Source organism: Neolamprologus brichardi, chromosome 7 (assembly GCF_056152115.1).
Source record: "Neolamprologus brichardi isolate AB-2024 chromosome 7, ASM5615211v1, whole genome shotgun sequence".
NCBI lineage: Eukaryota > Metazoa > Chordata > Actinopteri > Cichliformes > Cichlidae > Neolamprologus > Neolamprologus brichardi.
In genome coordinates this window covers 54000668-54025087 of record NC_142110.1, presented here as the reverse complement: position 1 = coordinate 54025087, position 24420 = coordinate 54000668, and the positions used below count along the sequence as shown (strand labels likewise).

The 24420-nt window shown below is 45.2% G+C and overlaps 1 protein-coding gene and 1 pseudogene across 1 annotated transcript; one reads left to right on the top strand and one right to left on the bottom strand.

Annotated features, from left to right (window-relative positions):
• Positions 1 to 5749: 5749 nt before the first annotated feature.
• LOC148102224 (uncharacterized) lies at positions 5750 to 6891 on the bottom strand (annotated as a pseudogene).
• A 12142-nt stretch (positions 6892 to 19033) lies between these two features.
• Positions 19034 to 22875, top strand: arid6 (AT-rich interaction domain 6). Its single transcript, XM_006796917.3, has 6 exons — positions 19034 to 19202; positions 19440 to 19596; positions 20267 to 20319; positions 20549 to 20646; positions 20734 to 20899; positions 21378 to 22875. Exons 1-6 carry the CDS (start codon positions 19191 to 19193, stop codon positions 22701 to 22703), a joined length of 1812 nt encoding a protein of 603 aa, XP_006796980.3. The 5' UTR covers positions 19034 to 19190; the 3' UTR covers positions 22704 to 22875.
• Positions 22876 to 24420: the final 1545 nt, after the last annotated feature.

The following is a 24420-nucleotide window of genomic DNA, read 5'->3' as shown; positions in this document are numbered from 1 at the left end:
CAGCACAGAAATAGTTGTATTGTGCTGCTAACACATTGTCTCTTTACCAATGTGTTAGCCAATGTGTTTGCCATTGGCTCAGAGCACATGCTAACACGAAGCTAGCGAAGAAATCAGAATGATGGTAAAGCCAGTGCATGCAGACCCCAGCCCAGCAAAGGCAGCGATGGGGAGTCAGGCTTGCAGCGCTTTAGCTTTCATTTCTATCTTTATATGTTTCTACAACAGTTGAATCACTATGGCAATCGCATTAAAGTCTCTTTGGACTGGTTTCATCGTTGCATTGTGTTGTTGGCTTTGTGTTCATACTTAAAAACTAAAAGAAACATCATCTGTTATCATTAGGATAGGGATTTGTGTTGGTATATAGACTGTAAGGTTTACATTGTTAATTGGCAGTTATGTGTAACAGCCCCAGGTGGTAACCGACATTGGTTACCAGTTGTTAATTATAAATAGAACCCTTTTGTGCGTTATTCTGTCAATAGTTAAAAAAGCTTTGAATGAATTCTAATAAAACTTTGTAAGGGTGTAGACAGGGCTCATGTTAACAACCCTTTAAAATATGGCTTACATCCATGTGGGTCTTCAAGGTGAACTCAATGGTTTATTGTGCAACAACTAACAAAAAGCCTTATAACTTTGATTTTGAAACTATGATTCTTACAAATGTGTGTGTCTTATCTACATATAAAAAGCACTGCATAAAGATTTTAAAAATGATGTCACATCTGACGTCTGGCCTCTCCTTTAACATCAATAGATTGATCTGAAGATGTAAGTGATAACAATGATATATAGAGCTATTTAAAACTATGTTTCTTGTTTGTATTGACAACATATGGGCATTTAGAGAATGATATATGGGGATTCTAAATATTACATTATAGTTTGCATCCAAATGCCATGCCACATCTAATCTGTGATTGTACTTTTACATCTGCCTTTCTTTCAAGTTGACCCAAAATGCTTTGTATCTACAACAAAAGTGTCAAGAGAAAGAGAACGAGCTGGTGAGAAGTTAGAAATATACCAATCAAAATATAGTGCTATATAATAACCTCAAGTTATTCATGTCCAGTTTTTACTCCTTCATAATGATGTAATCAAAGTAAACATCTGTCATGCTACCATCACCTGTTTTTTACTGCACTACAACCATCTTAAAATGCATTTAAAAATAGCCATTAAAACAAAACAAATACATACAAAATACAATTCTATCCTATTATAAGTAAATACTAAAGTTTGAGGTACTTTGGCAGGAGCTTTGCACTGTTTGAGTGCTTCTTTTTGTTATTATTATTATTGAGGAAAGAAGACAAAAACCCTAAAGTTGAGCCTTTAAAGTGTAAAGACACGTCCAACCTTTATATACAAAATATAAAGTGAAATAAATCATGCACATGAAATGCAGAGAGAAATGGATATTGGCCAACACCTTGAGATCTCGCTTAACTGCATTTACAGTTGAACGATTGTTCTGTGGAATCATTCTTTTAGATCTGCCAGATAATCATCTGTGGAGTATCTCCAACTGACCTTCTTTTTCTTTTACCTATCTTGACATGCCCTGGCAAAAAAAAATAAAAAAATAATTTACAGGTTGTGTTTTTAAGGGAAGCCACTGTTAATTAAATTAACGGTGTAATCATAACCTACTGTTCTTGCTGGAACAAGACAATATGAATATGTCCTCAGAATCATGCAGCTGAAGCAATATCTCTTGAAAAAATGCCAGTTGTTGGCTTTAAAGATATAGGTCATCTTTTTTTCTTGAATTCTTGTCCAATTTGTCTTTTTATAAACACGTTCTAATAGCTGTCAGACACCAAGGACCTTATACAACGGAGGAGATATGTAATATTTAAGGCTCTTTCTGTCATGGTCCCTGTGCCTGCCCGGCCAGCCCAGTGTGGCCACAAGTGTTTGTTGTTTTACTCTCTCTCTGCTCCCCTCGCCTTGCTCTCTCTCTCTCACTCTCTCCTACCTATCTGCCTGGGCGGAGCTCTGATTGGGCTCCCACGTGTAGCCGCTAAACTGGTGGACCTAACTCTTAACCACCACGTCCGTATATATACAAGCGGAAAAGGGAGTGAGTGGGTCAGCGCTCGGAGAACAGAAACTAAGCCAGCTTTAAACACACCATTTATTTTTAGGGTAAAACACAGTCAGAACCCCCAAATACAGGCTAAAATCCCCGCTACACAATAAAAATAATGTTCGCAACCCGCTAAAAGCCCTGCCGGCAGGAATAACTATACACTAAAAACCAAAACTAAATAAATGGTTTTTTTGTATGATAAAAACTTCCCCCCAGAGTCCTATATTCCCTCTTGTCCAGCCACACACATGCGGGCAAATGTTCCTTAGATGGAGAAGAGACAGGAGAGGAACTCCTCTTCCGGGATGGTAAAACTCGCCAGCAGCCGGCCAGGGAGGAGGCTCCTATCTCCGCCTGACGGTACGCGGCCGTGTAGTCCAGCCGCTCTCCGCACCTGCACACGGCTTCCCTCGCAGCCCCGCCCTGAAACAACAGACACGGGCCAGCAACGTTGTCGGCGCAGCCGCTGTTATCCTCCCCCGGCAAAGCTACGCCTAGCGCCCAACAGTGGGAAAGCGATACTCACAAATGCAGGCAGAGGCGTCCCCCTGCCCTACTGTGGATTTCACGCGTTGCCTCCCACTGTTGCTATTTCGGTCGTCTGGACTGGATCGCCGGGTTATGCTGGCCGATCGTCGGATATCTCGTGACGTCCCACAGGCAGGCCGGTCTTTCTTCACAGGTGCTGGGCTGCACACGTTTTGTTTCCTGCTGCTCGCTTCTCGTGTGTCTCTCCTCTCTCCTCTTTGTGCTCACCATTTCCCTTAAGTCCGTTTGGTGGCTGATAGGCCACCTCGGGAAACGCCCCCACCTCACAGGTGCCTACAATTGTCCGCTTAATACACAGTGGAAAAAATACTACACAACAACACCAAACACGCACTATAAATATGGGGATAAAATCATGCAATAAAAATCTCAATAAAAACATGCAATATCACTATTACAATAAAAACATGCAAATAAAATCGACACTAAACAAAATATAAAAACACAATTTTCCACTGTGTGACATCCCCCCACATTTTACCTGTGACAGTCCCTGTCACACTAGTCAAGCGAGCGGGTGGCTGACCAAAATTAGGCCTCGTCGAGCGGCGCACCTCTGACAACTCTCCCGGCCGCTGGGCTGGAGCGCTAGGCGCAACACCATAAAATGGAGGCTCAACTAGCATCTCTCCTTCACGGCTGACTCCCTGCCTCTCTGAGTGGTAGTCTGCTGCAGGAGTAATGCACAACTTTAGTGCATTCCGATGGAGGACCTTCTCCCCCCCCCCTTTCTCCGGCTGCACCCTATACACTACACCTGTATTGCCAACCTCTTCCACTACCACATAGGGCTCTGAGCTCCAACCTGGGTGCAACTTGCCTTGTCCCTGCCTATTCCTGTCCCTTATCCAAACTCTCTCGCCTGGCACCAATGGCAGGGCCCGCGCACTTCGGTCATAAGCCCTCTTGTTTTGGGTGGCTGCTGCCTTCATCTTCTTCCTAGCCATCTCATAGGCAAAAGATAGTTTCTGGTGATGGTCCTTAACCCACCCTCCCAGGTCGTGGCATGGGGAGTCCCGCTCGACACCTAGGTTTAAATCCACCGGCTGTCTCAAATGCCGCCCAAACATCAGGTACGACGGCGCATACCCTGTGGCACTATGAACAGTATTATTGTATGCTTGTAAGAGCTCTGGGAGATATTCTGGCCACCTCTGTTGTCTCTCTGACTCTAGGGACCGAAGCATGTGCAGCAATGTCTGGTTCATCCTCTCAACCCCACCATTTCCAGCCGGATGGTATGGGGTGGTCTTGCTTTTCGTAATGCCATAGCACTTACACAGCTGGTACATCAGGGCAGACTCAAAACTTCCACCTCTATCTGAGTGTAGCCTGGTCGGGCAACCGAAGGTCTGAATCACGTGAGCCCAAAGAGCATGCACCGCAGTCTGAGCAGTCTGGTCTTTGGTAGGAACTGCCCAGGCGTACCGTGTGAAAAGATCAGTCATCACCAGAATATTCTGGTACCTGTCTGTGGGCCTCCCCAATGTAAGAAAGTCCAGGGCCACAACCTCAAGGGGATACGACACAGTAATGGGATGCAAAGGGGCTCTAGGCCTATTTCTATCTCGCAGGCTACACGCAGCGCACCCTAGCTGGAATTCACGCACCTCCTCTTCCATGCTGGGCCAATAAAAGAAGCGACGTATCCTGGACAGTGTCTTTTCCCCTCCCGCATGCGCCGCTGCCTCATGATACTTCTCCCACACCTCCTTGTGTCTCTCTGCAGGACATAGGATCTGAAGGTACATTTCGTTAGTGTTAGGGTCCCTTACCTCTCTGCACAGAGTACCCTCACAAACCTGCAGCCTTCTCCATTGCTGTAATAACTTCTGTACAGGGCTAGGTAGGGCTCTCCTCGTTGGTGCATCAGGGGGAATTCCCTCTTCCACATACTCCCTCAGGATGCGCAGATCCATGTCCTTCTCCTGCGCCTCCTTCCAGTCATTCATCTGCGGCACCAGCCCCTGTGAATCCAGACGTGGAGCACTCGTGGTGTTTATGTAGGCTGTTTGACAGTCTGTGGGAAACCTAGAGAGAGCATCAGCATTAGCATTCTCTTTTCCAGCCCTGTACTTAACCTCGAAGTCGAAGGATGCCAGCTGTGCCACCCAGCGTTGCTCTGTTGCCCCAAGTCTAGCATTCTGTAAGTGGGCCACGGGATTGTTGTCGGTATACACGACAAACTTGGCACCTGTCAAGTAATCCTTGAACTTCTCAGTGATGGCCCATTTTAGAGCTAAAAGTTCCAGTTTGAAGGAACTATAGTTTTTGTCATTTCGCTCGGTGGGGTGTAGGCTCCTGCTGGCATATGCAATCACCCGTTCCTTGCCATCTTGCACCTGAGCTAACACAGCACCTAAGCCTTGATTACTGGCATCAGTATAAAGTGCAAAGGGCTCCAGGAAATCTGCATAAGCCAGGGGCTCGGTAAGAGCACGTTTCAAACTGTTGAAGGCTTCCTGACATTCAGCAGACCACTGGACCTGCATGCTTGACCTGCTAGAAATTCCCACAAGCAGAGCATTTAAAGGTCGAGCCAACCTCGCAAACCCTGGGACGAATCGCCTGTAATAACCTGCCAGGCCAAGGAAGGTTCTGACCTGACAGGTGGTAGAGGGAACAGGCCAGTTCTGGACAGCTTGGATTTTCTCAGGGTCTGGTCTTACCCCTTGTTGGTCGACAAGATGCCCCAGGAACTTCACCTGACGGTGAAACAGCTTACATTTGTCCAGCCTCAGCTTCAGCCCATGTTGCCACAGCTTCTGCAGGACATTCTCCAACTGCTGTAGATGAGTAGAGAAGTCAGGTGAGTAGATTATTATATCATCCAGATATACCAAAACAGATTCAGAAAGGTGACTACTTAGACACCGCTGCATCAGGCGCTGGAAGGTGGCAGGGGCATTACAGAGTCCAAAAGGCATGCGATCAAACTCAAACAAACCCAGAGGAGTGGTAAATGCAGTTTTCTCCCGATCCTTAGGATCCATTTCCACTTGCCAGTATCCACTGGCAAGATCTAGTGTGGAAAACCACTCAGCTCTGGTCAGACATGTTAAAGTCTCTTCAATTCGGGGGAGTGGGTACGCATCTTTATGAGTCACTGTGTTTAATTTCCTGTAATCTACACAAAATCGCCAACTGCCATCCTTTTTCCTCACCAACACAATGGGGGCTGCCCAGGGACTGCTGCTCTCCCGAATGACACCTTTTTTCAGCATATCTGCTAGAAGTATCTTAATCTCTTTGTACATCAGTGGTGGTAAAGGGCGATACTTTTGTTTAATGGGTGGTGCATCACCTGTGTGGATCTGGTGTTGGACCAAATCAGTTCTTCCGTAATCCTCCTCATTCACAGCAAACACCTTTCGCCACCTCTGCAGCAGGGTCTGGAGCTCGGCCTTCTGCTGGGGGGTCAAGTCTATGCTGTTAATCAGTTGACTCACCTCCTCTTCAGGGATCACAGGCTCTTCGGGCCCAGCGGCTTCAACTACGCCCACCTCGATCACACCATCGGATCCCATTGTCAGGCTAAGGTCACTGTCCGACTCCACATCCTACTCCTCCACCTGATACAACTGGCCCATTTTCTGGTAGCGTCCTATAGTCACTTCGTATGGATTAGGGTTACAGACCCGGATAGGGAGCCTCCCTCCTTTGACTACTGACAGGGTTCGGGCCACCCCCCAGGGTCCAGCATCAGGCAATGCCTCCACTAGTGCCAAGTGTTCTGTCCCACCCTTGCCTTTACACGTCCGGCCCCAGACCATCACTTCACAGTTTGGGGGCACCTTGATTCCCCTGCGGCTAGCAGGTCGAACATAGCCTAGGAAGCCATCAGTCTTGGTGGTGACAGTCTGTTGGCAGACGGCAAATGCCTCTTTCCATGCTCTGCGGGACTTCAGCTTTTGAGGGTGAAAAGCAGACTTGCCTTTGGCAAAAACATCATTCCAGCATGCACTAATAACATTCATACCAATAATTAAAGGGTGCGTGGAACAGTCATTTCTCACAACCACAACCCCTTTTCCTGGTATCTCCACCCCTTCCACCTCAAAATCCATAACCGCATAGCCTGAGTATGGTATCTCAAGTCCATTGGCTGCCTTTAAGGCGAACAACAGAGGTGTGTCAGTTTTATTCACTTCGGGGAAATGGAGATCCATTACCTGCTGCTGCACCAGTGTAATCTGAGAGCCTGTGTCTAATAATGCCGTCATTTTAACTCCTCCCATACACACCTCAATAAGTGGACATTCTCCCACAAAATCTGTACTGGCCCCCTGATTGTTTGGAATGTCCCTTGTCCCCACCGCCTGGGCCTCAGCAGTGGGGTTTATTAGTTTAAAGGTGGTTGCTGGTCTAGTGTGCTCGGACAGAATCTAGCAATATGCCCAGGTTGTTTACAACGATGGCAAATGGGTTCTCCCTCTCGGGTCCAGTTATTAGCATACCCAGAACGTTTTGGCTTAAACCTCGATTTATTAAAAGCTGAGCCGGCTGGGCTTTGCTGTGGCAAGAGCGGTTTAATTTCATTAACAACATCTTTGACAAGATCTCGCATTTGACCCAACAGCATCTGTTCCTGTAAACACTTTTCAGTAGGTGCTTGATTTGGATTGCGCTGTTGTAGCCTGCAGTGCAACTCCCTCAACCTTAAGGTAAAGGACTTTACCGACTCATTTGGTTTTTGTATACAGCTAAAAAACTGCGACCTCAGCACCGCTAGGGAGGTATTGTCACCATATAGAGAATCTAGATATGTGAATATTTTCCTAATCTGGTCTCTATCTCTTTCTTCTAACACGCTTACTTGACGCTTTGCCTCACCGCTTAAAGCCCCAATTAAAATTTCTACTTTCCGGGCCTCAGCTATTTCTTGAGCATTCAATAAACCATGTATTTGTTCTTTCCAGTCTCCATATGAAAGATCTGCTTCAGGACCCTTGTATTTTGGTACCCAAGGGGCACCCGGATACACTGGCATCATCATCTCTATATCTGCACTCCAGGCGCTGAACACTGCTCCCCAAACTTGTATCCTGTCGACAAACGCCAAAATTATGTAGCCGCTAAACTGGTGGACCTAACTCTTAACCACCACGTCCGTATATATACAAGCGGAAAAGGGAGTGAGTGGGTCAGCACTCGGAGAACAGAAACTAAGCCAGCTTTAAACACACCATTTATTTTTAGGGTAAAACACAGTCAGAACCCCCAAATACAGGCTAAAATCCCCGCTACACAATAAAAATAATGTTCGCAACCCGCTAAAAGCCCTGCCGGCAGGAATAACTATACACTAAAAACCAAAACTAAATAAATGGTTTTTTTGTATGATAAAAACTTCCCCCCAGAGTCCTATATTCCCTCTTGTCCAGCCACACACATGCGGGCAAATGTTCCTTAGATGGAGAAGAGACAGGAGAGGAACTCCTCTTCCGGGATGGTAAAACTCGCCAGCAGCCGGCCAGGGAGGAGGCTCCTATCTCCGCCTGACGGTACGCGGCCGTGTAGTCCAGTCGCTCTCCGCACCTGCACACGGCTTCCCTCGCAGCCCCGCCCTGAAACAACAGACACGGGCCAGCAACGTTGTCGGCGCAGCCGCTGTTATCCTCCCCCGGCAAAGCTACGCCTAGCGCCCAACAGTGGGAAAGCGATACTCACAAATGCAGGCAGAGGCGTCCCCCTGCCCTACTGTGGATTTCACGCGTTGCCTCCCACTGTTGCTATTTCGGTCGTCTGGACTGGATCGCCGGGTTATGCTGGCCGATCGTCGGATATCTCGTGACGTCCCACAGGCAGGCCGGTCTTTCTTCACAGGTGCTGGGCTGCACACGTTTTGTTTCCTGCTGCTCGCTTCTCGTGTGTCTCTCCTCTCTCCTCTTTGTGCTCACCATTTCCCTTAAGTCCGTTTGGTGGCTGATAGGCCACCTCGGGAAACGCCCCCACATCACAGGTGCCTACAATTGTCCGCTTAATACACAGTGGAAAAAATACTACACAACAACACCAAACACGCACTATAAATATGGGTGTTGCGGGAATTGCTGTCTTGTGTGTGACTGGGTGCAGTAAGGAGTGTATGTGATGTGTGTGTGAGCATGCGCGTGAAGGAAACGCGGGGAGCGAAAGAGGGAAAAGAGAGAGTGAGTGTGTCATGGGTAGAGAGGGCGACCGGGAGCAGCGTTCTAACGGGCTACAGCCTATGCAGGGTGTTTTCGAAGTGTGCAGTACTGTTATTAAAGCCTCATCTCTTCAGTACTCTCCGGTGCCTCGGCTGATTTCTGTCTGCCTCACTACTCCACGAAAGTGGAGGGAGTTAACCCCGAAGGAGGACAAACTTCGGCCCTGGAGGAAGCATCTCCCCTCGCGTCTCCCGACCACGGTCAGGGGACTGATGGCGAGGAAAGGTTAACACTGGCGACCACGAAGGGACCCTCTCACGTTGTTAAAGGAGTGGTGAGCACTGAGAAAAACCGACAGGCTAAAGCGGCTAACGATAAAGCCGAGTGACCGTAATTACAAGTGCATTAGCCCGTAGCTAAGCTAACTCGCGATGGCCGCTGCTCGCCATTCTCGTGAAAACTACGGACTTGAGACCAATTACTCCAACCCGTTCATATCGCTGACCAGTGTCTCCGAGGGTGCCGCGAGCATTAGGGAAGCTAACAGAGACAGAGCTGTGGCTGAATGTGAACATATGAACCCATTCCTGTGTGCCGAAAGTTGTGCTAACACACACGCTAATGGAGAGGGCGTATTCGCGCCGCCCGGTGGTCCGGCCCGGCCGCAGTTTTCCCGCACGAATCCCTTCGTTGACGCTGAATGCCGCAGCTACGGCCGTGAGAGAAACACAGGCAGCAGCATGAACTATTATCCAGCTCCTACTCCCCAAACGAAAATCCACTATCCAGACTCAAACCCATTTTCCTCCGCTCACATGGACAGTTTTGTACACAGCACACCGGCTCAATTTAACGCAATGTTAAATACACCCATGCAATGTATGCCTTTCAGTAGCCTTAATGAAGCCATAAGCTATGGGCAAACCACTGCACAGCATAAACCCCGCTCGAAACCAGGCAAGACCCGCTGTGTGCCCCGTCAGCCCCCATCTGACAGTGAAGAGGACGGTGACCCTAGAGAGAGAGTCCCCACCCTACATCCGGGCCAATATGACGGCACCACACCGTGGAAGGAATTTCTGCACAGGTTTGAGAGCTGCGCTGAAGCCAACTATTGGTCAGAAAAAACAATGACAACTCAGCTTAAATTCTGCCTAGTTGGAGCAGCAGGGGCTATTATCCACAGAAATCCCCGCTCATCCAAATGGGATTACCGCCGCCTGGTTGACGAACTGGAAACTGCATATGGCCCTTCTTCTGACCATGCAGCTGCTGTTGCTGTAGAACTGAGGCAGCGAGTGCGTAAACCTGGTGAGGCCCTGCATGTTTTCAGAGATGACATTTATGGAAAAGTGGCTGTTGCATATGGTGATAGAGCAGAGATTGAACAAGACTCCATAGCTGTTGAAGTTTTCACCAACGGGCTGGGTGATGCAGAAATAGTACAGAAGTTGCTAGAGAGGCACCCAGCCACACTTGCCTGTGCATACGAAATAGCCCACCGACATGAAACCACTAAAAGGGCTGCGTCTTATGTAACCAGTGCCATGCAGCAAGGAGCCCGTAACGCAGCTGAACGCCGGCCCCGAGCTGCCGTCGTCAGAGAAAAAGACAAAGATGAGAATGTTGCTGAGCATGCACCTGCAGCTAGCCCCACGCCGAATCGTTTTGTCCCACACACACCCTCAACAACACCGAACAATCACAGAAACTTTAAAAGGAGTGGGATTCGCTGTCATAACTGTCAAGGTTGGGGCCATGTCCAAAAACAGTGCCCTTCTCCTCACAAAACCACCAAGGCCTTAACATTGAACAGTAGCCCTTGGGACAGCCCAAAACCCACCGTGCTCCACCTTAAGTGCCAAAGCCAAGAAATGAGTATCCCCATGCGCCTCTACGAAGTGGAGGTAAGTGCTGTTTTGGACAGTGGGGCCCGGAGGAGCGTGCTGCCACTGCCCTACTACAACTCCATCCACCCAGATGTGAGGCCACCACTACAGCCCTCAGTTGTTGAGACCTTACTTGGTGTGGGACCTGGGGACGTGCCGGTGCTAGGTGAAGCCCAGATACCTGTCAATATCAACAATCGACAGGTGAATGTTGATTTCCTGGTGGCAGATATAGAAGGAAATGAGGTGCTGCTTGGGCATCCCTTCCTCACTCAAGCTGAAGCACGTCTTGATTTCGGCAAACGCCGCATCATCCTGTTCGGTGAAGAGGTGCTCTACTACCAAACCGAAGCCAGTACAAAGTCACACGCAGTGAGAATAGCTAGAACTGTGGTGGTGGAACCGGGGCAAGAATATATGGTGAAAAGCAATGTGCATCCTGGTGCAGCAGCTCGAGGTGACATGATGCTTAGTCCCACCAAAGGTTTTGTTGAGAGGCACAAAGTACTTATCGCCAGAGTCCTAGTCAACGCACAGCCTTCTAAAGCTGTCCCACTTCGCCTTTTTAACCTCGGCAATAAAGCAGTAACAATTAAGGCGGGATCCATTGCCGGGCTCCTCCAGCCAGCTGAGGCCGTGGAACCCTCCGTGGTCTCCCCAGCTGCAGACTCTCTGACCAGCCCTCCTGTGGTTCCTCAGCACCTGGAGGAGCTCTATGCCCAGAGCTCCACAGACCTAAATGACTATGAACAGCTCCAACTTAAACGCTTGCTTTGCACTTATGGACATGTGTTTTCTACAGGGCCTGCTGACCTGGGCCGAACCAGCCTTGTGCAGCATGACATCATAACCCGTCCTGGTGCCCCAGTCAAACAAAATCCACGAAGAATGGCAGGGGAAAAGCAGCAAAATGCTGATCAGCAGATCTACGACAGCCTGCGGTCTCGCCCAACGCAGCTGCAGCAGCTGGGCCTCGCCTATCGTTATGGTGCGTAAGAAAGATGGGACATACCGCCTCTGCATTGACTACAGGGCTCTCAACGACCGCACCATAACAGACGCCTACCCGCTGCCCCGCATCCAGGACACGCTGGACACACTCTCAACTGCCAGATGGTTCAGCACATTAGACCTCGCCTCAGGCTACTGGCAGGTTGAGCTGACGCCTAGAGCACGCAGGGCCGCCGCTTTCTGCACTAGGACAGGCCTCTTTGAGTGGAACGTCATGCCATTTGGACTATGCAATGCCCCGGCAACGTTCCAGCGGCTGATGGACCGCGTCCTGGCTGGCATGCAGTGGGAGACCTGCCTGGTCTACTTGGACGACATCATCGTGCTGGCTAAGGACGTGTCGGGGATGCTGCAACAGCTTGGCCAGGTATTCTATAGACTTCAACAAGCTAACTTGAAACTGAAACCTGCCAAATGCTGCCTCTTTCGCCGCGAAGTTGCTTATCTTGGCCATGTGGTATCCGAGCACGGTGTGGCTACCGACCCCAGCAAAGTTCAAAAAGTTCAGATGTGGCCCACACCTACATCCATCCAGGAGGTCAGACGCTTCATCGGCCTGGCCTCATATTATCGCCGGTTCGTGAAAGATTTTGCCTCTATAGCCGAACCCCTACACAACCTGACCAAGAAGAACGCACATTTTCAGTGGCATGCTGAGCACCAAGCAGCTTTCGACAAGCTGAAGTGTTGACCCACCTCTGCCCCTGTTCTCGGCTATCCACTTGACCATGGAGAAATGACACTAGACACTGATGCCAGCGACACTGGCATCGGCGCGGTGCTGTCACAGATGCAACAGGGCGTGGAGCGTGTGCTGGCATATAGCAGTCGTAAGCTATCAAGAACTGAACAAAACTACTGCACCACACGACGTGAACTACTAGCCGTCGTGGATTTCACGTCCCATTTTCGCCAGTACCTCCTTGGACGGCCTTTCAAAGTGCGCACAGACCACAGCAGCCTGCGGTGGCTAACAAAAATGAAAGAGCCAGAGGGACAGTTAGCTCGATGGCTCGAGAAGCTTGCCGAGTACGACTTTGAGATCATCCACCGCCCAGGTCGAGTGCACACCAATGCTGATAGCCTCTCCAGAAGACCCTGTCGCCAGTCCTGTCCATGCAGAGTGCAGGACCCTCCCAAACATCTCGGGGGGACCAGTCATCAGGCAGTCCAATGCGAGTTGGACTCTGACACCAGCTCCCTGTTGCTGAGTCCGGTGAGGGTGGAGGGACAACCGGCTACTACAGCGGTGTGTCTAGTGGGGGTAAGTCATAACACCACTACACCAGAAACAAAGACTTTAGACCAAACTGCTCTTACAAAGTCAGACATTTTATGTCAAAACGCTCCTACCAACACAGACATCTCAGAACAGACAATTCACACTAGAACAGACATATCACACCAGAACATTTCCACTAATACACACACTGTAAAGCTGACTGAGAAAGTATATGTGGCTAAAACCCTTGATACTGCTTCTCTGTTTCACGGCTGGACCATGGGGGAGCTGAGCCAAGCCCAGGACGCTGATGCAGACATTGCACCCATACGCGCCTGGATGGAGGCCAGCAGTGAGCGCCCCCCATGGACTATTGTTTCACCATGCAGCCCAGCCACTAAGACATACTGGGCTCAATGGAAACGGCTCTACTTCAGAGATGGAGTTCTGGTCCGTCGCTTCTACTGCCTTGACGAGACCCAGTTCTATCCACAAATCGTACTGCCACTCAAGCTACAACCACTTGGACCACTGAATGAGACGGAGCGCAGAAACCGATATGTGCTTGTGATACAAGACTACTTTACAAAGTGGACTGAAGCCTTTCCTATCCCAGATGAACGGGCTGCAACCGTTGCCGAGGTCGTTGCATCTGAGTGGGTGTGCCGCTACAGGATACCTCAAGCACTGCACAGTGACCAGGGGCGCAATTTTGAATCTGATGTGTTCCAGGGGGTGTGCAGTTTGTTTGGCATAGACAAGACTCATACAACGCCATTCCGACCCCAGTCAGATGGCCAGGTTGAACGTTTCAATGCCACTCTCCAGAAGATCCTGGCCTCCACAGCAGAGCGTTGCCATTGGGACTGGGACCTGATGATCCCGTACGCTGTCATGGCCTACAGGGCGACCAAACACAGTGCTACAGGTTTCACCCCAAACTTCATGATGTTTGGCCGAGAACTGAGTGAGCCAGTGGACCTTGTCGCAGGTCTACCTCCTGATCCAGACAACCAACCATCAGCTCCAGAGTATGTGCAGCAAATGCGTGAGTGGCTGGAGCTGGCCCACCTCATCGCCAGGGAAGCCCTGGGTGAGTCAGTCAAGCGCGCAAAAAGGCAATATGACAAGAACTGTTGCCACACACAGTATAAGACTGGAGATCCTGTGTGGTATCTCATCAAAGGAACACGTCACATCAAGAACAAGGTCAGAAAGTTCCTCCCATCGTATGAAGGACCATTCTTTGTCCTGGGGCAATTGGATGACCTAGTTTATCGGATCCAGAAGAACCCAAGGTCTAAAGTGAAAGTTGTCCACCATGACCAGCTAAAGCATTATCGCTGCCGCGAGCCCCTGGACAATACCTGGGTCCTTGATCAAGCTCATCAGTGGTCCCCTACAGAGGTCCCACCACCAGCTTTAGAGGATGACCCAGCAGACCGTGATCTGGGTCTGCACAGTCTGTTCTCTACTGCAACTGGCAATGGCCCCAGCTCCTCTCAGCCATCTGTCTCAGTTGTAGCTGATCCCGCTCCGGTTGTGGTTATCCCATCATCCCCTCCCCATGTAGACCATGAGAATGGTGGGGGTGTGGTGGGTGAGCCAGACCACCTGGGCCAGCAGTTTCAGCGACCAACTCGTCGGCGCAGAGCTCCACACCGGTATGGAGTGTGGATCACTTAGCTTGGTTTACTTACCATAGACAGTTCCAAGTAGGACTGAAGATTCAGTTCAAGTTTAAATCGTTTCAGCCTTCTACATTGTTAGCTACAATGGTGTAAGAGAGACCTATATTTTTCATTGTTCCAGTGTTTACATTTTTTTAAAAAAAGTGAGTTATCGGGGTTATCTACATGCACTTATCCATTTGTATTTGTGCCTTCCTAGATGCTAGGATAAGTTAGTTATTCCCGGTCGCCATGTAATAGTTACAATTGTGTAATTTCTTTTCTACTTAACAACACTTGCAATGCTTTATTTTGCACATGTATGTACACCTTACTTAAGTCAATGTCTTTGTCACTGAAGTGAATTAGTTGATACTAAACCTCACCTTATATGCGGTAATGGCTAACACTTTTATCTCCTGTGGGCTCCAAGTGGTAAAGGGGATTGTGTACCAGTTTTATGCATTACAATGCTGGAGTGGAATTATTGTTTAATTGCCATCCAGAGTGGGGGTAGTGTTGCGGGAATTGCTGTCTTGTGTGTGACTGGGTGCAGTAAGGAGTGTATGTGATGTGTGTGTGAGCATGCGCGTGAAGGAAACGCGGGGAGCGAAAGAGGGAAAAGAGAGAGTGAGTGTGTCATGGGTAGAGAGGGCGACCGGGAGCAGCGTTCTAACGGGCTACAGCCTATGCAGGGTGTTTTCGAAGTGTGCAGTACTGTTATTAAAGCCTCATCTCTTCAGTACTCTCCGGTGCCTCGGCTGATTTCTGTCTGCCTCACTACTCCACGAAAGTGGAGGGAGTTAACCCCGAAGGAGGACAAACTTCGGCCCTGGAGGAAGCATCTCCCCTCGCGTCTCCCGACCACGGTCAGGGGACTGATGGCGAGGAAAGGTTAACATGGGGATAAAATCATGCAATAAAAATATCAATAAAAACATGCAATATCACTATTACAATAAAAACATGCAAATAAAATCGACACTAAACAAAATATAAAAACACAATTTTCCACTGTGTGACACACGCACCTGCAGCTGATCTCCGGTAATTTGCAGCTCTTCTTAAGGCAGGGGCTCTGAGCTACTTATCGCTGGAATATTGAGTAACTCTCGTTATTATTGCCTGGCTTCATTGCGATTCTGTTGTTCCCGTTCTTGCCTTCAACTTACCCTCGTTTGTGTTAATAGCTTTACCTGGATCAGCCCTTTTGTGACCCCTGGACGCCGTGAGTGTGAGTGGGCTGCTTGTGTGGAGATTGTTTGGACAAGGAGCGGAGCAAGTGCGAAGAAGTGTGTTTCCCCAGCCTATTGTTCCCCGGAACCCTGGTGTTTCCCCCCCTTCACATGTACATATCGCACCAGTGTGATTAATAAAGTATTGTTGCTTTCTCAGTCTGCGCCTGAGTCCGTTCCACCACCGTGACACTTTCAAGATAGAGTTGGACATTAATTGCTTGAAACTGAAATAAAAAGTAGCGGACAAAATAAACCACAGAAATTAATGTACACAAAAGGTTTATTAATCTCTTTGGGATGGGCATAATAAGGCTGCTGCAATTATAGCAAGGATTATGGCCCAGACTGGATTCACAGTAGCACCACCTACATGACTAAAAAGAAAAGCAAGCCTTGCTATGTCATCACCATCTTGAAATACCTCCAGGCCCTCATCAAGTTATTTTGAATGTGTTAGAATGTTAACTTTAATTTCAGTGGTCAATGAGGCATAACAACAGCATGTATGGAGTCTATACATTTAAAATATTGTGGCTGGGCGTGGTTTACGGTGCTGCTGCAGGGGAGATGGACGCACCTGCACGGGTTCTGCAATCTCACCTCGCTGGCATAAAAGGCTGTGCTGTCTGTCTGTGGGTTGTTGTAGGTGATGTATGTGGCTGAGCTGGATAGCTGCAGCCGCGAATTGTGTGTAAAGCAAGCGAGTGCAAAATAAAGATGCTGAAAAGCATGCAAACATTGTCAGGTCTGCTGAAGTATTATTACAAATATATATATATATATATTTATGAAGCGCCTTGAGGCGACTTTTGTTGTGATTTGGCGCTATATAAATAAAATTGAATTGAATTGAATATAGATATATAGATAGATAAAGGACCTCAGATGTACACGAACTCCTACATACATGCATACACCTGCAATTTGCCTGTTTTGTGTCTCTGGAATGAGTACACTGTTGACAAATCCCTAGTCTGTGAAGCACAATTTCAACAAATAATATTCTGAAGAGGAACTCAAGAGGATTAAAACTTTCACCCATATTCCTTCTTCCAGAATTGCATCGTTATTTCATTTGTGCATTGTGAAAGTGCAGTGTTTTGATAAGGGCAGTCACCACACCCCAACGCTGAACAACGCACAAAGACTGGGAGGCGTCATTGCAGACAGATGATATAATGCTGCATTCCTCTGTGCAAATTCTGAGAAGACATTCGTTATACCTTGTGGTATTCATGCTACATATTTGATTTTAAAGCTCCACCCTTGAGTCCAGTGGTCAATATCCATTTTTTACATTCACCTACATCTTTAGTTTCTTTAGGACTTTTTTCTCATCTTTTTTCTATTTCAAATAAGATTCATTTTAAGAAAAACTCTCGGAAATACTTACTACTTTAAAAATATTTATGTTAAGCATATTCTGAATCATATCCAACACCTGCTGTTGATCAATTTATCATGTTCACACTTACTTTAATACTCCCACAGAGTAAATAGAAGCCCGAGGGAATTTCTTTTTTTTTTTTTTGTCAACTCAACCGGTTTAGACTACTTCGCCAAATTTCACAACACCAAATATAAAATGATGTGTTGAAATAGTATTTGGAAACCCTCCAGAAGTCTCTCATGTTCACTTATGTAGGGATACTGAAAAAAAATGAAAGGGACACTTTTTAATTTCAGGACAGCATTGAGTCAGTTCAACTTCTGGAACACTGATCTGGCCAGTTAAGTAATAGAGGGGGTTGTTAATCAGTTTCAGTTGCTTTGGTGTTAATGAAATTCACAACAGGTGCGCTAGAGGGCCAACAATGAGACAGTTCCCAAAAGCCGGAATGGTTTTACAGATGGAGGTCACTGAAGTTTTTTTCCTCTTCATCTTTTTGGGCTGTTTCTTCAGTAGTTTTGTATTTGGCTACGGTCAGTGTCACTACTAGTAGCATGAAGCGATGCCTGGACCCTACAGAGGTTGCACAGGTAGTCCAACTCCTCCAAGATGCCACATCAATATGTTGTATTACAGGGTTTGTAAGAGCGCTGGACAAGGACTGTAGAGGGTACTTAACCCATTTGCTCCTTTGTGCAACAGGGAACAGAATGAGCTCTGTCAGAGCAAAAAAAAAAAAAAAATCTGATGAGCAGAACGGTGGGGTGAATCTCTCTGACAAAACAATCAAAAACAGTCTCCATGAGGGTGGCCTGAGAGCCCATTTCTTCTGCCGGGCACTGTGCTCACTGCCGGCCACCATGAAGTCTAACTGGCATTTACCACAGAATACCAGAATTGGCAGGTTCACCACTGGTGCCCTGTGCTTTTCACAGATGAGAGCAGGTTCTCCCTGAGCACATGTGACAGACCTGAAAGGGTCTGGTGAAGTCATGGAGAACGTTATGCTGTCTGTAACATTGTTCAGGATGACTGGGTTGGTGGTGTGATCTGTGATTGTCTAGAGATTGTTTGGCTTTGTAAGCATTTTTTATTTGGAGATTATGTCTCCATAATGGGATGGGCATAATGAGGCTGCTGCAATCAGAGGCATATCCACGGAGCGACGCACAGAGCTGATTTCAAATTGAAATCCTTGAAGCCACTGTCAGTCTTTTTGTTGGGGCAGTGGGTGCTTTAAATTTACACCACTAATGAGCCCCCACACTCATCTGGCTTATATCCAACCCATCTGGGACACTATGTTTCAGTCCATCTGATGTTGCACCTCAGATTGTCCAGGACCTTAGTGATGTCCTGGACAGACCTGGGAGGAGATCCCATGGGACACCATCATCGTCTCATTAGGAGCATGCACAAACACTATCAGACATGCATACAAGGCACGTGGGGGCTAGAAAAACTACTGAGTACTATGCAGTGATATTTTTGCAAAATGGACTAGCCTGCTGCATCTTTTTTTTATACCCCCCCCCCCCCACACCACCGTTTTTTGTCTTTGGTTTTTTTTTGGGTTTTTTACTTTAAATTATTAATTTAGTTTCTTTAAATTTTTTTGAGCAGTGTGTTATTGTTCAGGGATTTCCAATAATTTCCCCTGGTTTCCTCATTATTCTACCAATATGTGAGGCATTTGACAGGAGTACACGGTTTTCGGGCGCATGCTAAAGAGCAAGTTGAACTGGTTTGACGATAGGAATCTCAGCACAAAGACGTTAGAGTAAACACCCTCACTGCTAGTTTCTCACATTGTCCCACAGACACTGGAGATAAGTTCATGACTGACACGACAACAGACTAGCAGCAGCGATCTTTGTTTCAAATCATCTGGAGCGAGTACAAACCACTATATTCGAGTAGTAGTAGACAGCTTTTTCTCTGGTCTATTTGGCCAATGAAATAATCTTACCTATCCTTGTTCTCTTAATGGAAACACAGGTGAGTAACAATATTTCTGATAGAATCCTAAAAATAGTCACCGTATAACTGCATTTACTTGATCATTAAAAAAATCATTTTAAAAAGTATTCATCATTTAGTATTTCTCAGTCTCTAGTCACCTTTGTTGTAGAGCTGTTGTGTAGTTGTCAGAGAAAACAATTTTTCACACAAATAACACACAAATAACAAAAGTTCACAGCATAAAATATTTTCTCCTGTTAACTGCATTTCCAGGTACAAGTGAACATGGCACACAATGAATTCAAAGAGGAGCGAACCAAAGAACTGGTGGAGGAGATCACAGAGGAACAATTTCTCAAAGATCTCTACCTTTTTATGAAGAAGAGAGAAACACCAATAGAAAGGATCCCACATCTGGGCTTCAAACAAAGTAAATATTATCTATTACAGCACATTTGGATTCACAGCTCAAGAATGTGTTAATTCACTGTTGTTTAATGTGAGAAAAAAATGATGTCCAAACACTTTAGAAAGTATGTTATATTCTCATTAAAAATATTTTTAATATTTCAAAAAGAAAATGCGTCTGTACAACATGTTTTGATGGAGAACCTACCAATAAATCAGTAGTAGCGACAAGAGTAAAGGAAACATCTGTAAAACTTTGCTTGATTTGCAATTTGCTTCTCTTTGCTTGTAGATGTTTGTAGATGTAACTTTGGGTTAAATTTTGAGCTAGTAATCAAGATATAAATATTTGTTAAATTATTCATCAGGTCATTGAATAAAGACGAATTATTACAATTATCGAATCCAGTTTCTTTAAAATTCATCCATCATGAATGCCTTTTCTTTAAATGCTATGAAGATGCCATGAAGAACATGTTCTTCTTGCTACAGTTTCTTCATTCTGTTTTAAAACAAGTGCTAAAGCAAACCACTGCTATTAGCTTCAGCTCCGAGAAACTGTGATATTTAGTTCTCAGTTATTAAATGTTTTGTGAAAGTAATTTTTTGAAAGGGTTTCTAGTGAAATTAATATTCCTAAATTTGCAACTGTGTCAATTTTATTTTAACATGTATGTCTCTCCTTTTTTCAGTTGATTTATTTGTCATGTTCAAAACTGTCAATGACTTGGGCGGCTACCACCAGGTAATAATCTAATAATCTCGTTATTATGAGAATAATTTTGATGATCATGATGGCTATTATTATTATCATTAATAATAATAATAATAATAATAGTAATATTGTCATTGTAATAGTAAGTTAGTATTATAGTATAGTAGTTTTATATTAAAGGTATTTTCAATTAAGCTTGCAGTAAAAATAATATTGCTAAGATGTCAAAACTCACAGTCACACTTTTGTATTACTCTAGGTGACTGCTCAGCAACTGTGGAAACAGGTTTACAATACACTTGGTGGAAACCCTCGAAGTACAAGCGCAGCCACCTGCACCCGCAGACACTACGAGAAGTAAGTTCCAATTATGCCCGTCCGTCCATCTGGCTGTGAATGGGTGTTGTATTGTCTTTATCTGATCCTTTTTTTTTATTTGTGTAGGCTGCTGCTGCCCTATGAATGCCACGTGAAAGGCATTTCCATCAGGTCCATGCTGCCTCATCATCAGCCAAAGCCATTCCACTTTGTTGCCGGCTACAGTGAAGAAGAAGACGACGGTGTCCAGAGACCAGCGAAACGTAGGCTGGTATCCGTACCAGTGTATCAGGTTGGTATTGTTTTTTACTGACATACACACAAAAAAAATTATAACAAAATTGATTTATTGCTTTGCATTGATTAAAATTATAGAAATATTATTTATTAAATTAAATGAAAAATTATTCCATATTGAACAATTTACTCTTGTTGCTATTTAGAAAACCTTTCATTGTTAGTTAAATATTTTATCTTTAAAACACAATAAATAAATCCTTACATTGAAGGAAATTTATGGGGTTTTTTTTGTTTTGTTTTTTTGAAGAATGGGTTACATAGGAAGTTAAGAACCTCATGGATTGTACTGAAAATATGTAACAGGTGCCAAAGCCTTGTTAAAGTGAAGGCATAAAGAAAATAATGAACAACTATCAGGCTAACAGCAACACCGTGTAATTTTTATCAAGCAGGAATGAGAGTGGAATTACTTTCTTATGTAGCTCCATAACTCCTCTTCAAACACCTGATGAACCGTTGTGTTTCTCCAGCAGAACCCTCATAACCTCCAGACAGACCAACACGGAAATCTCTTCCCTCTGTCTGTCCACTACCCTCCCTACTATCAGTCAAGCCCCACAGTTCTGCCTCCCTACATCCCTATGCCCCCCTCAATATTGGCCACACAACACCCCCCTGCTCCCAAGCCCCAATTCTCTTACAGTCAACCTTGTGTAAACTCAACAGAGAGGGTGAAGGAACCATTAGAGCACTTGCGTTACCTGGCTGAGCGGTACAAGACCTCATCCGGACTGGCTGAGCCCCTGAACCTCAGCATTAAATCATCAGCCCGGGACATCAGCAACAACCCTGTTTCATCATTTGCTCCACCCTCAGCCAGCAAGAACCCAAAGTTTTTGAACAAACCATCCACACTATATGCCCATCATCATACTGGGGCCCCGACAAATGAAGGCTCTGAGACACAAGATGGGGAGTCAAGTGATGGAGTTGCACCCTCTCCTTATACCATGAAAGCACAGGAGGAACAAGTTATTGATGTCGATATTACGGCACCCTCAAGCAGCCCCATATATGACTCTGCTCTGCCACTGGGAACAGAGGCTGCTGCAGTGGCACAAAAACCCTGTTCTCCAAACACAGACCTTGCACTCACGCCAAAAGAAGAGACAAAAGTGATTCCAGAAGTGATGGGGCTCAATCTTAGCCAAATACTGTCCAGTCTCCCTCAAGAGAAGGATGGCAAAATGGAAATTGAGTTACCCCTGTCAGTGTTTCATAAATTGCTCAAGATGTGCAAGTCCTCAGCAATGATGCATGAAAGTAAGGTTCCTCAGCCTACTCAGGAAGGACACCCTGCAGAAAGGAATTGGCCTAACGCAAACACTTTCCCTACCAACCTGACATTTCACACAAATCCCCAACGCCAGAGTTGTGCTGACGATCTAACATTCAGAAATGTGCCAAACCTCAGTCACAACAATAAAATCCAAAACCAATTCATGAGTTACAAGCCTTTGCCTTCAGGTGCCATTTTGAAAAATGCAGTAAACCAGGATGTCTTGTCAGTTGATCAGCAGGATATTAATAAGTCATACAACTCCAAGTCACCCAATTTCTGGGGTGCCCATAAGAGAGAGACCCAGTCATCCATTGAAGTGGAGAGCGACCCTAGTCCCCCCAGGACTCAGCCAGACTTTGCTTATAAATTCTACGCAGGTGTCCAGGGAGGGAAGCAGCAGGCAGAGACGGAGCCTTCAGCTATGCTCATGGTCAATTCCAGCTCTGCTCCTCTCTTTCAGCTCACCACTGAAGAAGTCATGAAGCTGAAAAAAATCATCTCAAACTCATTGTAGAGACCAGTTAAGACAATACCACAAACACACCAACACCATGTTAAAGCTGGCTAATGCTCATATTATAGCTCTATATTTTGAATATACTTCAGGTTAATTTCCAATCAATTTGTATCAGCTGAACACAAAAAAGGAATACAAGCAACGATTCAAATCTGCTTGATTTAAAGATAATCTGCACTATTTTTGTTCTGCACTGAAATGTTGATTGCATTTAACACTTCAGTCGCATTGTTGTGCAATCTTGTTTAAAGCACAGGAAGTAGATTATTTTTTCTATTTGTTAATAGTTGGGTTTTTTACACCAGTTATATTGTGAAATTAATCTGTTGAAACAATAAATTCTTTTTGTAAACCTTTCCCATCTGGAGACAGTTTTATTTTTGTAAGCTATAACTGCAACGCTCTACACATTTACATGTAGTGAACACTATTTTATCCTTTCATTTTGTGAATCATTTCTCTTAATCCTCTTTTTTCACTTGTTTTTAAAGCATGATGCTATATCTGAACTTTACTATCCAAATGTGACATTTACTTGTTCCTTTTTTTTTAACATTTTCGTAGTTGCAGTAGAATAAAAGACGTGTTTTCACTTTAGTGAAAAGAAGATACGTCAGTTGTCCTTTAGTGAGCATTGTTTTTATTTATGTAATTACTACTCTTTGATTGAAAGCGTGGAATTTTAAGGTGTGACAGCCACATTGAGAAAGAAGCGACACTCCCACTGCAGTAAACTTAGACGTTAATTTATTACGTGCAAATTTCTAATTAACATCACAAAAGTGCTGCGAAATCTATTATGATTAAATTCTTTTTTATTTTTTTTATTTTTTTAAATAGTGCTTTAAACCATTAACAGTGGGAACAATACTGAGTAGATCAAAGTTGATCCTACTGTTTCCTGGGTTTGTTTTGTTTTTTTCTTTTATTTCCCCTAAATGCATTTTTGACATTTCAAAATGCTTGAAAAAAAAAAACCCAACGGTGCCTGAGAGACATGTAACATGTTCAGACAGGAATTTGACTGTCACTACACAGCACAATATTGCTTAACCCGGGCCTTTGTATGGGTAGTCAAAGTTTTAAAATAATCATATAATACTCGTGTGTTGTCTATCCATTTATCCATTTTCTTCCAATTACCCAGGGTCAGAGACTAGCCCAGCTGTCATAGGCCAAGAGGCAGAGTACACCCTGGACAGGTTGATCAAAAATAGCTTTTTTCTTACGTAAAATCTGTTGACAGGAGTACTAGCCCAGGAAACCCTCGAGCCAAATATAATTTAGTGCTTCCATGTTACACATATTCTATTTAAAGAGGGGAACGCAGTGTGCTTCACATCCTCAAACGTGTGCACTGGCATCAAGGACAAACTAAGTTATCTCAAAAGTTCACTTTCAGATTCATAATTTATAAGGAAATTTGTATTAATTCAAGCTTAATTAATTATTAATCAATTTTAGCTTTACATTTACAAATTGTTTCAAAGTCCTTTATGATAACATACAGAGCTCAACAAATTTATTAGACCACCATCCAGTTCATGTCACAATTGCCATAAATAAACATTACCAAAATAATGTCTTATCTCTAATTGTTATCTACCAGTATGCTCAAGCTCTGTAATTATAATAATAAAATATAATATATATAAATATATATAATAAATAATATATATATATATATATATATATATATATATATATATATATA

Bases quoted from the DNA above. Each gene is read 5' to 3' on its own strand.
- arid6 (XM_006796917.3), top strand. The intron at 20,320-20,548 runs GTAATAATCTAA...GTATTACTCTAG, and splicing joins ACTTGGGCGGCTACCACCAG to GTGACTGCTCAGCAACTGTG. The intron at 20,647-20,733 runs GTAAGTTCCAAT...TTATTTGTGTAG, and splicing joins ACCCGCAGACACTACGAGAA to GCTGCTGCTGCCCTATGAAT.